The 17,587-nt window shown below is 41.5% G+C and overlaps 1 protein-coding gene across 1 annotated transcript; it reads left to right on the top strand.

The window, feature by feature from the left end:
- Window positions 1-17,077, top strand: LOC126028504 (zinc finger protein 345-like). Its single transcript, XM_049787470.1, has 8 exons — window positions 1-12; window positions 2,424-2,618; window positions 2,671-2,762; window positions 3,032-3,099; window positions 3,822-3,874; window positions 12,927-13,067; window positions 15,827-16,668; window positions 16,732-17,077. The coding sequence occupies exons 1-8, from the start codon at window positions 1-3 to the stop codon at window positions 17,075-17,077; spliced, it is 1,749 nt and encodes a 582-aa protein (XP_049643427.1).
- The last annotated feature ends 510 nt before the right edge of the window (window positions 17,078-17,587 follow it).

The following is a 17,587-nucleotide window of genomic DNA, read 5'->3' as shown; positions in this document are numbered from 1 at the left end:
ATGGGTTGCCAGGTCAGTCATGTGCAAGGCAAGCACCCTTGCCACTGTACTATTGGTCCAGACCCTTTTTCATCCCATTATATCAACTCAAAATGATTTGTTTCTGTTAGGCATCCCATATGGTCCCTTGAATATCACCAGGAATGACCCCTGAGTCAGGGTAACTCCTGAGAACTATTGGTTGTGGCGGAAAAAAAAAAAAAAAAAAAAAACAACCACACACACACACACAAACATTTCTATCAGAATAATGTTTTTCAAGTGCATAATTCCAGTAACATATCCATTGCCAGTGTGCTTCTCTCCCAAGGACCCAAATAGCTCTTGTTCCCCTCTCACTCAATTAGTTTTTGAGCACCAGACATACTACAAAATATTTTTATTTGCATAAAATTGAAATGAATAGAGTATTTGAATATAGTATTTGTGTAGGTAGTATCTGGAAGCCTTTTGAAATTGTTTTCAATTAAAGAAACTTATTTTATAGTACAGTATAGTTTTTCATGAGAGCTGCTCTGACTCATGAGACTTCAGCTTTCATGATTCTCTCCTATAATTATCACTTATAATGTTAAAATTTTAGGGGCTGGGAAGTAGTGTAGCAAGCCTGGCTCTTGGATTGTCTAGCCCAGGTTCATCCTCAGCCTCCCATATGGTCTTCTGAGTCAGTCAAGAGTGATCCCCTCCTCCTTCCGTACTCCAGGGGAGAGGTGCATGGGGAGGATGGCGGGCATATATCTGGCTTCCAGTTTCCCCTTTGATTTTGAAGGCCAGCTCTTCTCAAGTATGGGGTTTGGGAGTCCCCATGCCGGAGGCCTTCTCCCTAGCCTGGGGAGTGCTGGGATGCTTGGCAGGCCCCCATCCATCCTCTCTTTTTCCCCTGGACTCCAGGCCTTCCCTTGGGCACTGGTCCAGGTGGGCTCTATAGGGGTCATCAGGCTTTCTCCCTACCTCTCCTCACAGTAATGGAATGCGCTTTGGGAGGAGGGCAGGTCGTTCTAGCACTGATTAATGTTGGGACAGTCACTGGAAATTTTTTCTCCTTGGTCTCCTATTGATAGTATTGAATGCATACAGTTTATATATGCATAACGTCCATCTTGTATTGTGACCTTGATACTGCCCTCACAAAGCTCATTTCTAATCTTTTACTGCCTCAGTCCCAACCCTTATTTCCCCCCATCTTCCCATGTAGGTGCAGCTCATGACATGAAGCTCACCACATAGAGTGATGAGTGCAGTTAAAGAAATAACTACACTGAAAACTATCATAACAATGTGAATGAATGAGGGAAATAGAAAGCCTGTCTTGAGTACAGGAGTGGGTGGGGTGGGGAAGAGGGAGATCTGGCAAATTGGTGGTGAGAATCTTGCACTGGTGAAGGGGGGTGTTCTTTACATAACTTATCATACAACTACAATCATATTTATAATCATGGTGTTTAAATAAAGATAATTAAAAAAAAGAGTGATCCCCGAGCCCAGAGCCAGGGGGAAGCCCTGAATACCACTGAGTGTGCCCCCAAAACTTGAACAAACCCTTCGCATTATTTATAGAAGTTAATTGGGGGCACCCTCTGCTATCACATGGTTCTATACTCAAGAATTACTCCTGGTGGTGCTCTGGGAATCATATAAAATCTCTGAATTGAATGAACTTAGGTTGGCCGTGTTCAAAGCAAGCACCCTACCCGCTGTATTCTTTCTCCAGCTGAATTTTTTATAACCTTTTGATCCCCTCTTAGGTGTACATACAGATGTCCAAAGATACTTTTAAGCTGGAAAAAAGTCAAATATCTTGGTGGGGTAAATAACAGCGTATTTGTGAAAGAAGTTAAATTAAAAGCGTTTGATTTATGATTCCATTCATGAAACCCTGATTTACTTAAATCGCATATACATATGATTTTATTTTTGTAAAGCTCAAAATCCAGCAAATGTCATGTTTTGTATGATAATTAACCCATAGGAAACTGTTGGGATGTTGATTACATCATTCAGCAGTTTATGACATCTATCCAGCTCTAATGCTTTGGGTACTTTCGTATATTATATTAAAAAACTGTGCTTCAAACTTCTCGCTTTTTTGTTGTTGTTGCTAGGTTTCCTTATCACTGAAAAGGTCTCAGGCCCCAGCAGCCTCATCAACCTGATCCTGAAGTCACAAACAAGCAAACACAATCCCATCAGCAGGAGAGTTCTTTCCCCCCAATTCTCCCCCAGAGGCCTGGCGGATAGAACTTGGGGATTCATCTCCAGGCTTCTCAGTCTCAGCTCTGTCTTTCCCTCCAACTGTTCAGGTCCCCAGACCCTGCAGTCCTTTGTTGGCAAGCATCCAAGCCAGCTTCCAGCTGAGGCCTGCAAGTCCTAGCTAGCTCATCCACTCATTGTCATCCCCCACTGCCTGCGCCTACAAATCCCAGAAGTCTCCGCGGCCGCTCCTCGGCGCCTACAAGTCCCAGCAGCCCCTGCGGCGGCAATCACGCGTCCGCCTGAAGGCGCGTGGGAACTTTTTTGTTTTGGTCCCGAAGAGTGTCGCAGATCCGCCGCCATCGCCAGTTAACGGGGTGTTTTGGGGTGAAGCGTTTGGAGAAGCATCGCCGGGAAACGAGCTGGAGGTGTGTGAACTGGCTCTGTGGGGCCTTGGGCTTTTCGAATTCCCTTTTCCAGACCCTTCTGGCATTGGGCTCGTTCCTGCTGATTGTCAAAAAGCTTCCTACCTGGACAGCCGGGACACGGGCAGGACGCAGAGGAAGCTGCAGGTGAGCTCGGGACCCAATTTATTTATTTATTAAACAATAAATCTATAATACACATATCTACCTATGATTTCATTTATGTAAAGCTCAACATCCAGCCAATGGCATGTTTGGTCTGATAGATAGCTTTACAGTTAACCCATAGGAAACTGTTGGGATGTTGATTACATCATTCAGCAGTTTATGACATTTATTTATTTACTTATTTATTTGCTGGCCGTGTATTTATTAGCTGACACGACGGGCTGAATTGCGTGTGATGACAAATGCAGGTGGTTGTCTGTAGCTCAAACACGTTTAAGGGTGAATGGGGGGAATGGGGAGGTGCTGGTGGGCTACGGTAGGTTCTAGAAATGCTCCTATTTGCCCCTTTGTGAGCTCTAGGGGGTTCTAGAAGATGGTGGTTATATGTTTTTTTTTTATTTATTCATTGATTTTTGATTAGTCACCTGACCCTTTTCTTGGCAGTCAGGGGGCCAAGGGTCCTGGTAAGAGAAATGTGGGAAGCCTGAATGATGAAACCAGCCTTCAGATCCGTTGATGTTATAGACGTCTACGTCACAGACCTGATGTCAGAATGAGGATTTTTTTTTTTTTTTTTTTTTTTTTTTGGTTTTTGGGTCACACCTGGCAGTGCTCAGGGGTTATTCCTGGCTCCAGGCTCAGAAATTGCTCCTGGCAGGCACAGGGGACCATATGGGGCGCCGGGATTTGAACCGATGACCTCCTGCATGAAAGGCAAACACTTTACCTCCATGCTATCTCTCCGGCCCCAGAATGAGGATTTTTTAGCTCCAGAAAAATAGCCCCAAGTTTGGGGGTGCTGAGGACAGAGGAGGAAATTCTCAGGGAGTCTCTGATTCACATCTTGGTTTAGGAAGCATCTGGAAGCCCCGTGGAAAACCTTCTCCCACATTGCTAGTTTCTCTCTTCCTTGGTTTCAAGTCCTTTTGGGTTGACTGACAGAAGGAAAGGGTACCAAATTCCAGTACCCCTCACTAGTCAATGCTCCAGATCCTTCCTCAATCCCTCACCAATCAGTGCCTTCTTTTTACACTGCAGGTAAACAGAGAGCTCGGGAAGATCAGCTTCTTCACATTGGAGGGATATTGAAGGTAAGTTCCTTTTCATTCATTAGGCTCTGAAGTATTTTCTAATTAAAAACAAAAATCAGTTGGCAGATCTGGTGCAATAGCACTGCTAGTAGGGCAATTGTCTTGCAGGTAGGTGACTGATCTGGTTCAATCGCTGTCTCATATGTGATCTCTGGCATCATCCCCAACCTGTCAGTGATTTTTGAGTGCAGAATCCCAAAACAAAAACATACAAAATCAAATTGGTTTGGAATATAAATTTGAATTAATAGGCAGATAATATCTGTTTTTTTTGGGGGGAGATACTTGCTGTCATGCCTATTTCCATAGAATTGCTAATTGTATTTTGCTAATTGCTAATCATATCCTAATTCTATTTTTATTTCTTTTTTTTGGATTTTGAGTCACACCTGGCAATGCTCAGGGGTTACTCCTGGCTCTACGCTCAGAAATCGTCCCTGGAAGACTTGGGGAACCATATGGGATGCCAGGATTCAAACCCTGTCCTGCATGCAAGGCAAACGCCTTACCTCCTTGCTATCTCTCCGGCCCCTATTTTTATTTCCTTTTTTTTTTCTATTTTTATTTCTTAACTGGATTGTTTCTTTTGGGGGGGCACACACGATGATGCTCAGGGGTTACTCCTGGCTATGTGCTCAGTAATCGCTACTGGCTTGGGGAATCGAAAGGCGGTCTGGGGGCCGGGAAGGTGGCGCTGGAGATAAGGTGTCTGCCTTGTAAGCGCTACCAAGGAACGGACCGCGGTTCGATCCCCCGGCGTCCCATATGGTCCCCCCAAGCCAGGGGCGATTTCTGAGCACATAGCCAGGAGTAACCCCTGAGCGTCAAACGGGTGTGGCCCAAAAACCAAAAAAAAAAAGAAAGGCGGTCTGTCCTAGGTTAGCACATGTGAGGCAAGCACTCTACTGCTTGTGCTACTGCTCCGGCCCCATTAACTAGATTGTTTCTATAAAGTAAAACTAGCAATTGATTGGTTATTCCTACTTACAGATTGCCAAAGGGAAACAGATCAGGTTCATCCTCTTTAAACAGTTTTAAAATGAGGAAATAATGAAAAAAAAAAAAAGGATGTTTTGTTCTTTCTAGGGGTCCAGTTTCATTCTATTATTTTAAATATGGAATTTCATATATTTGTTTCAATAAATAATGGTTTTATTTATTACTTATACTTAAATAGCCATTATCTCATATTTGACCAGTTCAAGCTGGTTCATAGGTACTTTTGATACTAGTCTGTATTTTGGGGGTGGGCAGTTCAAGCAATGTTCATTGGGTGGATCAGTGACTGGAGGACCAGAGTATGCAAAACTGAGTATGCAAAACCAAGTATACTTGGTTTTGTTTATTTTTGTTTTGTTTGTTTATTTTTGGGCCACATCCAGTGGTGTTCAGGGGTTGCTCCTGGCTCTGTACTCAGAACTTAGTCCTAGCAGATGCGATGAGATGTCTCACCCAAGTCAGGTGCGTGCAAAGCAAATTCCCTACCCACTATGTTATGGCTCTGGCCATAGGGCGAGGACTTTTTTTATTGCCCAGGACTTACTCTTATGGGGCTCAGATAACCATATGAGGTGCTGGAGATTGAACCCTGGTCAGCTATGTGCAAGATGAGCACTTTACCTACCCTCTGTACTAAGATCTGGATACAGTGTGCTGTTTGGGCCTAACAGGGATCACCTAGTCTTGGCAGGTCTTGTGAAGCTTTCAGGCATCCTGGTCATGCTTGGAGGATGTTGTGCCAGCGGCTGGCTACATGCAAGTTAATAGCTTAAACTGTGCTATCTCTACTTCCCTGAGATTAGGAATATTTGATCACTTTCAGTTTTCAATATATTTTCTCAGACATATATATACCATCTGTAAAGGGCCAAGTAATATTTTATCCTTGTTGGTCAAATGGAGTTAGTTGTAACCACTCAGGTTTTTTTTTTTGCAGAGTAAAAGTAGTCATTTATATCTATAATGTATGTGATTGAGCTCCAGTAAAGCTATATTTACAGAAATAGGAAGTGGGCCCTCTTATTAGAAATAGAATTTACTAGGTGAAATTTGGCATCTAAAATTATTTTTCTAAATGGTTTTGGAGCCACACCCAGCAGCACTCGGGTTACTTCTGGCTCTGTGCTCAGAAATTGCTCCTGGCAGGCTGAGGGAACCATATGGAACTTGGACTGGGGGGCGAGGTTTGGGCCACACCAGGCGGCGCTCAGGGAATTACTCCTGGCTCTGCACTCAGAAATCACTCAGGATAGGCTCAGGAACTTGTGGGATGCCGGGGATGAACCAGGGTTTGTCCTGGAATTGGCTGTATGCAAGACAAATGCCCTGCTCCTGAGCTATTGCTTGGCCCCAGAACTAGACTTTTTTTTTTTTTTTTTTGCTTTTGGGTCACACCCGGCAGCGTTCAGGGGTTACTCCTGGCTCTGTGTTCAGAAGTTGCTCTTGGCAGGCTCAGGGACCATATGGGATGCTGGGAATCAAACCGGAGTCTGTCTGGGGTTGGCTGCATGCACAACAAACACCCTATTGCTATGCTATTTCTCCAGCCCCAGAGATGGATTTTTAAAAGGGTTTTTGGCGTGAGTTATGTGACTATAAAACTGTTGTAAAAATTGGTGGGGTCAGAGCAATATAACACAATGGACAGAGCATTTGCCTGGTCCTCTGAGCCACTAGGAAGTATACCTGAACATTGCCTGGTGTTGGACCCCTCTCCCCCAAATACATAAGGAAGATGCTATAGGTTGTGGGAGTAGAGGGTGGTAGCTGATTAAATTCACAGATTTTTTTTTTTTTTTTGGTTTTTGGGTTATACCTGGCAGTGCTCAGGAGTCACTCCTGGCTCCACACTCAGAAATCACTCCTGGCAGGCACAGGGGACCATAGGGGATGCCGGGATTCGACACCGTCCTTCTGCATGAAAGGCAAACACCTTACCTCCATGCTATTTCTCCAGCCCCAAATCCACAGATCTTTTTATTGTGCATATAAATTAAGTCAGTGCATATAAAGCACCAAGCACCAAGCACAGTGTATGGACTGAATGGAAACTATTTTAGGGCCACCTTTTCCAGTCACCATTGACCTTGCATTTAAGGCAGAATATTGTTAGGCAGCATAGCAGGGTAATTCTGCTTCCAGAGTTCCTAAATTCAACTAAAGCTGTGACTTTGAGGATGCTTTGGTCTTGTTTCTGATTTACCTGATGCTCATGTTCTTTTGACTTCATGTGGCCTAGATGTAGCCTGCTCTTTGAATTCAGAATGGGTTTTGGTGATGCTTGGAAACTTTGTGGTGCTGGCAGGTGAATGTGGAATGTGGAATGGAACCTAGAGTTCCAGCCCTTTGAACTCTCTCTTCCTGGTCCTCAAAATGCTTCTTGAATCTTTAGTATAAAAACAGCAAGAGAGGCAGCTGAGGTATTTAGTGAATCTGCAGAGAGACCATTCTAAGCCTTGGAAGTATTTGATCGAGGGATTGGCCTATGTAGTTTGTGTCCAGGCTTTACTGCCTCAAATTAAGGCTGTGAATAGTGGATACTACTTTTGGGACAAGGTTTCTGCACATAGCTGTACTCGGGGTTTATTCCTGGCTTTGTGCTCAAGACTCACTCCAGGCACGGCTAGAGGACTATACGTAGTAATGGGGCAAGAATCTTCTCCACTCTACTCCCTCTTTCTCCTACTTTCATAAATTTGGATTCTGGTTACCCTAACCTATAAAAGGTGTATCCTACAATATTGTGCAGATTATATATTGCTTCAGTGTAAATTCTTTTGGATCTGTTTTCTGGGCTGGGGAAGGGATAAGATTGTTTAGACACATCTTCTATATGCCTTCTTAATATATTGGTGAGGGAATGAAGTACAATAAAAAGAGCAGGAAATATTTATTTAAAAAAAACATAGAATACAAATAGAAAGGTTCTTATTAAGATGATAAAATAAAAAATAAAAATAACAACTAGTTTGTAAGGAATGTGAATGGAAGAGAACCTTTGTTCACTGTTAGCAGGGAGGTCACACGATGCAGCAGTCACTGCAGAAATCAGTATTGGAGAATCTGCAAAAAATTAAAAACTGGGGCAGGAGTGGTTAGCACAGTAGGTAAGGACATTTGCTTTGCACGCAGCTGACCTAGGTTTGACCCTGACCCTGGCATTCTCACTGGTCCCCCAAGCCTGCTAGGAATAATTTATTTTGGGGGGAGGGGTTTCGTTTGATGCTCAGGGGTTACTCCTGGCTAAGTGCTCAGAAATTGTCCCTGGCTTGGGGGGGACCATATGGGACGCAGGAGGATGAAACCGTAATCATTCCTTGGCTAGCACTTGCAAGGCAGACACCTTACCTCTAGCGCCACCTCACCGGCCCCTAGGAATAATTTCTGAGCACAAAACCTAGAATAAGCCCTGACCACTGCCAGATATGGCTCCAAAAAGCAAACAAACAAAATAGAAACAAATTTCCAGGTTAGAAAATTTAATTTATTAATATCTTTTTTTGGTTTTTGGATCACTCCTGGCTGAGCTCAGGGATTACTCCTGGCAGGCTCAGGGGACCATATGGGATGCTGGGATTAGAACTAGGGTCCATTCTGTGTTGGCCGCATGCAAGGCAAATGCCTTACCGCTGTGCTATTGCTCCAGCCCCAGAAAATTTAATTTCTAATTTCAAAATTAGAAAAAATAAAAAATAAATCCACTCACCCCAGTACAAGTGAGTAGATATAGATGATGTGGTACTCTGTGTGGGTGTGCATGTGCGTGTGCCGGCAAATATTATTCAGCTATTAAAAAAAAGATAAAATTCTGAGTCTGAGGAATAGACAGAGCAAATAGGGTGCTTTCCTTGCATGTGCCAGACCTAGGTTCAATTTTGGTACCCTTTATTCTTCTGAGTATGGCCAGGCCTGATTCTTAAGCATATATGGAACCAGGAGTTAGCCTTGAATGCTGCTGCTTGGTGTGGCCTTAAAAGAACACATCCTGGGGCTAGAGAGATAGATAGCAGAGCCTGTAAGGTGTTTGCCTTGCAGGCGACCAACACAGGACAGACAGTGGTTCAAATCCCAGCATCCCATATGGTCCCCTGTGCCTGCCAGGAGCACTGCGGGGTGTGGCCCCAAAACAAAACAAACAAAAAAACACATCCTGTCTTTGCTTCAGTATGGATGGACCTACTGAATTAGACAAAGACAAATAACTTAGCTTTCACATGTACGTAAAGAAAATGAACAGGCTGAATAAAACAAAAACAGGGTTTAGACTTAGACCAAATTAGTAGTTATCAGAAAAGGGATGGAGAAATGAGGGAAAGGTGTCAATTACAATGAATAGTAGAGCTGGGCTTTTAGTACACATTTACTGTGGAATATATAAATGATGATTTATGCACACCTGAAACATGCTATGCAATTTTGACTCAATTAAAATATTTAGACTATTAAAAATATAAGTAGACCTGTTTTTCTACTTTCCTTTTTCTTCTGACTCTGTCTTCTTAGGATTCTATTTCTCACAGGAAGAAGCCAGAGGACTAATTCTAAGACATGCCCCAAGTGAGTTACTATTTCTTCTTTCAGTTTTCAAACAGTAACTTTATAGGGTGTGAATATTCAATATCCTTATCTCCAGACTGCTTTCCTAAGTCATATACAAATCTCTTTTCCTTCTCACTCCATGTCAGTGAGTGATAGGAATGAAGCCCAAACTGTCCTCAAATGCCCAACCTTTCTATTTGCATATTCTTTCTGCAAATCATTTGTACTTGAGAAAAGACTTGAACTTTTCATCTCAGAATGCGGTTTAATGAGATGAGACTACACATGCAAATTTTTGCTTATTTATCTGAATTACCTGGTCACTAGGAGAATTGCGATTGGTATTCAAATATGATGAGATCTATGATGCCTGTAAGATTTGATATGTAATAAAATGTAAGGTTGAGAACAGAAAGGCTGGAGAGATAAGAAGTAAGGTGCTTGCCTTGAATGCAGCTGACCTGGATTGAATCCCTGACATCCCTTAGATCCCTTTGCTGCCAGGACTAATTCCTGAGTGCAGAGTACTATACCATATTTGGGCCAAAAACAAACAAAAAAAGATTGAGAACACAGATAAAGTAAAGGAGTATCAGGCATTCTACTTCAGAAATGAGGTATCATTTTGAATTTGAATGGTACGTATAAGTCAAAGACCATATCTCTGTGTCTAACTCATCTTTTGCTAATTATGTTGTAACAAAATTTGTCACTCCAATACAATCTTAAATTGAAAAAGCAATGCATTTTAATTAAGATCAGTGGACCTCAATTAGGCAGGCACCTGAAATTGTGGCCCTGAATAAGGTACAGAACACTTTATGTAAGAAAATTCCTGGGGACAAAGAGATAGCATGGAGGTAAGGTGTTTGCCTTGCATGCAGCAGGACGGTGGTTCGAATCCCAGCATCCCATATGGTCCCCTGAGCCAGCCAGGAGTGATTTCTGAGCATAGAGCCAGGAGTAAGCCCTGAGCACAGCTAGGTGTGACCCAAAAACCAAAACAAACAAACAAACAAACAAAACTCCTGGGGCAGGAGCAGTGGCACAAGTGGTAGGGCATTTGCCTTACATGCACTAACCTGGGACATGCCTTGGTTCGATCTCCTGGCATCCCATATAGTCCCCCATGCCAGGAGCGATTTCTGAGCGCATAGCCAGGAGTAACCCCTGAGCATCACCAGGTGTGGCCCAAAAAGCAAAAAAAAAAAAAAAAAAAAAAAAATTCCTGACAACATAGCTCCATTGTTGGACAAAGAAGTGAAGAGCAATGAGGTGAGGTTTTTTTGATTGGTTCTAGAGCAGCAACACAGAACCCCTGTTGCTAGGAGTCTTTGTTTTTAGGAGTTCTGTTTACATTTTATATAGTCATCCATCAATTTTTTTCATGGTTCTCTTCATTCCCCTTTTCTTTTGTTCTGGTCAGCTTTAGAGAAGGTCACTCTGGTCCTACCCATAGTTACCTGCATGAATACTTGCTTAATCACCTAACTCTCCCTCTAGTACAACAATACATCAGGGTAAGACTGTTTTTTGTTGTTTTTGGTCATGCCTATCCATGCTCAGGTGTTACTCCTGGCTCTGTACTCAGACACTTCTCCTGGCAGGCTCCGGGGACCATCTGCGATGCTGGGAATTGAACTCAGGTTGGCAAACGCCCTCCCCGTTATACTATTGCTCTGACCCCATAAGAAATTTCTTATACCAAAAAGAATTTTGCAGTTGTAAGGAAGGTTATAGAAATAGAGAGAAAAAGAGCAATCTAAACTTCACATATTACACTTAGAAGAAGAATCAAAGTCCAAATGACCAATGATGCTTTGATCCATGGCTATCCTAGTGGTTGAAAAAATTTAAAAACAGTTGTGAAGGATATAAGAGAAAGGCAAATTATCATAAAATGATGATACATTTAATATGGAATATTATAAAACTTTATAAACCCACTAGAGTATTTTCTGGAATAGCAAACATATTATTGCTAAATTATTTTGAGACTTAATTTGAAAAAAAATTTGTATTTTTGTTTATTGTGCCACACTGTTGGTACTCTGGGACTACTCTACTCTTTGCATTCAGGGATTACTCCTGTGGGACTTAGTGAACTAGATGAGGTACCAGAGATTTGGTCCTAGTCAATTGAGTGCTAGGTAAGTGCCATGCTAGCTCTATTGTAGTCCTGGTCCCTGAAATGAAATTCTTCTTCTTCTTTTTTTTTTTTTGTTTTTTGGGTCACACCCTGCAGCGCTTAGCGGTTACTCAGAAATCTCTCTTGGCAGGCTCGGGGGACCATATGGAATGCCAGGATTCGAACCACCATCCTTCTGCATGCAAGACAAACACCCTACCTTTGTGCTATATCTCCGACCCTGAAATGAAATTCTTGAATGTAAAATCAATTTCATAAGATAAAAGACATTTTGGAATATGCCTATCAGATTTGTAATTTTTTTCTCCCTCCTTCCTTTCATTTCACTTTTAACCCTATATCACTTTTTGCTTTAGGTTTGCAGGAAAACGAAATGAAGGAATTTATTTAAGAATATACTCAGCAATTTTCAGAAGTTATATGTGCTCTGTGCTCACATTTAATCAGAAAACAACATTGCTACTTTTACTCATTCTTATAGATGTTCCCTGGAATCTGTGTTAGAATAGTCTAAGGCCAGAGAGAGAATACACTTGCCAGGAATGATTTCTTTTTTCTTTTTTTTTTTTTTTTGGGGGGGGGTACATCTGGTAACGCTCAGGGGTTACTCCTGGCTATGCGCTCAAAGGTCGCTCCTGGCTTGGGGGACCATATGGGACTCGGGGGAATCGAACCGTGGTCCGTCTTAGGCTACACCTTACCTCTAGCACCCCCGCGCCGGGCCCCCCCCTTTTTTTAGGAGTGATTTCTGAGTACAGTGCCAGATATAATCCCTGAGCATTGCCGTGTACCCCAACCTCTCACTCACTCCCCAAATAGTTTAGGTGTTCTATATTATCTCACTTTTTTTCCATAACATGGCAGATTTTTGGCTTCAACATTATTACTCATCTTATTGTTTGTTAGGAATGTTTTTTTTGGGCCCAGAGAGATAGCACAGCAGCGTTTGCCTTGCAAGCAGCCGATCCAAGACCAAAGGTGGTTGGTTCGAATCCCGGTTTCCCATATGTCTTCTCCCCCCCCCCCCCCCCCCCCCCGTGCCTGCCAGGAGCTATTTCTGAGCAGACAGCCAGGAGTAACCCCTGAGCACCGCCGGGTGTGACCCAAAAACCAAAAAAAAAAAAAAAAACAAATGTTTCTTTATTTTACCTTTTTTTTTTTTTTTTTGGTTTTTGGGCCACACTCGGCAGTGCTCAGGGGCTACTCCTGGCTCTACACTCAGAAATCGCCCCCTGGCAGGCTCGGGGACAATATGGGATTCCGGGATTCGAACCACTGTCCTGCATGCAAGGCAAACACCTTATCTCCATGCTATCTCTCCGGCCCCTCTTTATTTTACCTTTTAACACTCTGGTAAAATTTCAGAGGTTGGTGTTATTCAAGGATGTGGCTGTTATCTTCTCTAAGGAAGAATGGGGGCTCCTGGATTTGGAACAGAAGAATCTGTACAGAGAAGTGATGTTGGAAAATTATAACAACCTGGTCTCACTGGGTGAGTTGCTCACAGTTTGATTGACATTTTTGTAAAATTTGGGAAACTTCAAGTTCAGAACCTTAGGCAAATTTTTTATTTGTGCCTTATAGACATTGAAATGGACAGCTTCCATGAGCATTTTTATCTTTTAGATATTCTTCCTCTTCAGTTTTTCTGTAATGGGTCTTATTTGACAAATAATAGGCTTAATTTTAATTCTTGACAAGCAGAATATAACATTATTAATTTCCATCTTTGTAAGCAGGCTTTTCCTTCCCTAAGCCAGACCTGCCATCTCTATTGAAGCAAGGGAGAGTGGCCTGGAAGGTGGTGCGAGATGTGACAAAAGTTCAGAGGCCAGGTGAGAGATGTTGTATGAACAAGGTGAGATTATTGAGAAGGAGTTGGATTACTTAGGTTGGCTGATAATTGCTTAGGTTGAGATAATTGTTTGCATGTTCTCAAAAATCAATCCAGGTCTTTTTACTTGTTAGTGAAGTAGAAACTTGAATCTTGGAAGAAAAAGCTTTTATTACCAGTTACCAAGTTAAATACTTGTTTTGTCCCACTCACCACTTCCTTGATTTTCTTTTATTCTCACTATATTTTCAGTGAATAGCTTTCCTTTCAAACTTTTCTACTCTTTCATATTTTTGATCCAGTGTAAACTATATAACAAGCATTTATCCATAGATAAGAAATCACTCCTGGCAGGCTTCAGGGACCAGAGGCATGCCAGGGATAGAACCTGAGTAGGCCATGTGCAAGGCAAACGCCTTACCTACTGTACTGCCGCTCCAATCCCATCATCCAAGTTTTGTTCTAGTTCTTTGCATTTCCATTTTTGTAAATAAAAACTTATTTGTTTGGCATTTTATATACTGTTGTATGATCTGAGGCAGTAGTTCCCTAAATGGGTGGTACTCCAGTGGGACAGTGGGAGGTTTAAGTAGCCATGGGTGTAGTTGAAGTACACTTCCTGTGTCCTTAAAAAAGGTAGCTCCTGTGCCCGGAGAGATAGGGCGTTTGCCTTACAAGCAGCCGATCCAGGACCTAAGGTGGTTGGTTTGAATCCCGGTGTCCCATATGGTCTCCTGTGCCTGCCAGGAGCTATTTCTGAGCAGATAGCCAGAAGTAACCCCTGAGTGCCACCAGGTGTGGCCCAAAAACAAAAAAAACAAAAAAACAAACAAAAAAAAAAAAGGGTAGCTTCCACACTGTTTTTACTGTGCTCCTTTGACTCTAAACCTTAAAAAAAAAAAAAACACCACTTAAACTTTTGAGGTTAACTTAAACTAATATGCATGTACATGGAAATGTAAAAAACTACTATGTCTTCAAGTTTAAGGAGTTACATAAATTTTACGGCTTTAGATTGCTTTGTGTACCGCTAAGAAAATTTATAATGTACTACAGTCTGGGGTCTTGAGGGACAAAGTAATTGTACATGGGTTCTGTTTTATCTTTCTTGGTAAGTTTAAAATTAAGGTGTCAGCAGGGGGATTTCTTCTGAGAACTCTGTTTTTGTGTTTTTTTTTTGTTTTTTTTTTTGGGTCACACCCGGCAGCGCTCAGGGGTTATTCCTGGCTCCATGCTCAGAAATTGCTCCTGGCAGGCACGGGGGACCATATGGGACACCGGGATTCGAACTGATGACCTCCTGCATGAAAGGCCAACACCTTACCTCCATGCTATCTCTCCGGGCCCGAGAACTCTGTTTTTGGGTGATTGTCCTTCCACTGTAACTTTACCTTGTCCTCTGTCTTTGCATCATTGTTCACATAATTAAAAATAAAAGAAATTTAAAAAAGTAAAAATAAAACGCCAAAACTGTACTCTAAAATATGAAAAAAAGAAGGTAGCTCCCAGAGTAGCAATGAGTGGTTTGTTCATCATAAAGAGGGCAGTAAACCAAAGAAATTTAGGAACCTCTGATCTGAGAAATTAATGTTGACTCCTTTTTTATGTTTATCACTTACTAAAGAGAGTATATATCTTTTCCCTCATTTGAGTTGCAATCTTTATTGTATGATAAATTTGGAATTATAATTCACTTTCTGAATCTTCTTTTCTGCTCCATTGATATGAGTCTCATCTTCAGTTTGAGTATGCTGTTTCTACCTTACTTTACCTTACCGTACAAGTTTCTATGCTGTTTCTACGTAACCTTATAAATTTTACTTTTCCTGTAATAGAAAATAGATTTGTTTAGGAGTCAATAGTAATAGTACAGAAGATGGGGCATTGTCTGTGGCTGACTCAGGTTCAATCCCAGCACTCATTTGGTTCCCCAAGCACCACCAAGAGTGATCTCTTAGCAGAGCCAGAAATAAGCTAAGGAGGTTGTGGCCCAAAAACAAATAAAATATATAGCACTTGTTTATTTTCTTGTTATCTTACAGATTGGGAATCTAGGTCTGAGACTAAGAACCTATTTTCAAAAGGAGAAATGTGTGGACAAGATGCATCTCATCAGCGTGAATGTAAAAGTGTTCAAGATAGGAAACTGAAAGACAATTTTGAAAGCCAGTCAGGAAATAAAGAGCGATTTGTTAGGCGACTAACAATCACTTGTGAAGCAAGTCCAGCTTGTAACCAGACGATATCCCTTAAATTACAACAGGAAAGCCCTTCTCCTGCGAAAGCCAGTGAATGTCAAGAATGCAAAAAGTATTTTATTAATGGTTTTCAGTTAGCTGATCACCAGAAAATTAGTTTAAGTGAAAAATTCCACAAATGCAAAACCTGTGGAAACTTGTTTCAGGGTAATAAAAAAACTTATGATTGCAAGGTATGTGGGAAAGCTTTTTTTTTTGCCGCACAACTTATTTATCATAAAAAAGTTCACAGTGGAGAGAGACATTTTGAATGCAAAGAATGTGGAAAGGCCTTCATTTGTGGCTCTCATCTTACTCAGCATCAAAGAATTCATTCTGGTGAAAGACCTTATAAATGTAATGAATGTGGAAAAACCTTTGTTCGTGGCTCACAACTTACTTACCACAAGAGAGTTCATACTGCAGAGAAACCCTATCAGTGTCTAGAATGTGGAAAGGCCTTTATTCGTGGGTCCCAACTTATTGAGCACCAGCGAGTTCATACAGGTGAGAAGCCCTATAAATGTAAGAAATGTGGGAAAGCCTTTTGTTATGGCTCACAGCTTACACTTCATCACAGACTTCATACTGGTGAAAAGCCCTATCAATGCAAGGATTGTGGCAAGTCCTTTATTCGTGGTGCACAACTTACTGAACATCAGAGAACTCATACAGGTAACAAACCACATGGATGTAAACAGTGTGGAAGTACTTTTAACTATGAATCTCAGCTTCTTCAACATCAAAGGATTCACACAGGTGAGAAACCCTATAAATGTCACCAGTGTGGAAAATCATTTGTTCGTGACTCACAACTTATTGAGCATAAAAAAATCCACACTGGTGAAAAACCATTTGAATGTAAGGAATGTGGGAAGGCTTTTACTCGTGCTTCACATCTTGCTCAGCATCGAAGGCTCCATACAGGTGAGAAACCTTACAAATGTAAAGAGTGTGGGCAGGCCTTTGTTCATAACTCACAACTGACTAAGCATAAGAAAATTCATACAGGTGAGAATCCCCATGAATGTAAGCAGTGTGGGAAGATCTTCCTGTATACGTCACAACTTAATCTACATCAGATTTTTCACTCTGGTAGGAAACCATATGAATGTAAGGAATGTGGGAAGGTTTTTCTTAGTAAATCACAGCTCACTTACCATCTGAGATCCCATACTGGTGAGAAACCCTATGAATGTAATGAATGTGGGAGGGCCTTTTTCCGTGCTTCACATCTTAAACAGCACCGGAGAATTCATACAGGTGAAAAGCCATTCAAGTGTAATGTGTGTGATAAGGCTTTTAATCGCAGGTCTCAACTAACTCAGCATCAGAAAATTCATTCTGATGAAAGACCTTTTAAATGTAATGAATGTGGTAAGAAATTTAGACGTCAGTCACACCTTACTCAACATCAGAAACTTCATAATAGGGAAAAAGTCTGAAGGTAATAATTTAGTAAATTCTTCATCCGTATACTTGTATGAACACATTGCTTTGGAATATAAAAAGTTCAGACTTTGAATATAGGAACCCTTTTTTATTTTCATTCAGAAATTCCCACCAAAGAATTCACGGTGAAGAGGAGCTAGATTACTACCAATGTGGAGTAGCTTTGCGTTAAATTTCAATCCCCATTAGATATCAGTGAAATAATACCAGTACACCTCCCTGAGTTCTAGGGCTCTCTTATTTGGTATAATTTCATTTTCAAGATCATCTGTGTTGTAACATTTATTCTGTATATTCTTCTGGAAAAAGTACTTTCATTTTCTATAAAATATACATCTCACTAAAGAGTTTGATTTTAAAAGGATGTATATAAGCTTTAAAGCAATGTGTTCCAGGAACTGCAGCAGTCATACAGCATATTGGGTGCTTACCATGCATGCAGCCCTCCTGGGTTTGATACCCGGTATTCCATGTGATCTCTGTTTTGTTTTTTTGTTTTTTTT

This window comes from Suncus etruscus, chromosome 14 (assembly GCF_024139225.1).
Source record: "Suncus etruscus isolate mSunEtr1 chromosome 14, mSunEtr1.pri.cur, whole genome shotgun sequence".
Classification (NCBI taxonomy): Eukaryota; Metazoa; Chordata; class Mammalia; order Eulipotyphla; family Soricidae; genus Suncus; species Suncus etruscus.
Note: the sequence above shows the minus strand (reverse complement) of the source record. Positions and strands in the feature narration are given on the sequence as shown.

Coding starts and splice junctions, on each gene's coding strand:
- LOC126028504 (XM_049787470.1), top strand. Junction 13,068..15,826: donor CACTGGGTGAGTTGCTCACA/GTTTGATTGACA, acceptor TATGATTGCAAG/GTATGTGGGAAAGCTTTTTT. Junction 16,669..16,731: donor AATCCCCATGAATGTAAGCA/GTGTGGGAAGAT, acceptor TCACTCTGGTAG/GAAACCATATGAATGTAAGG.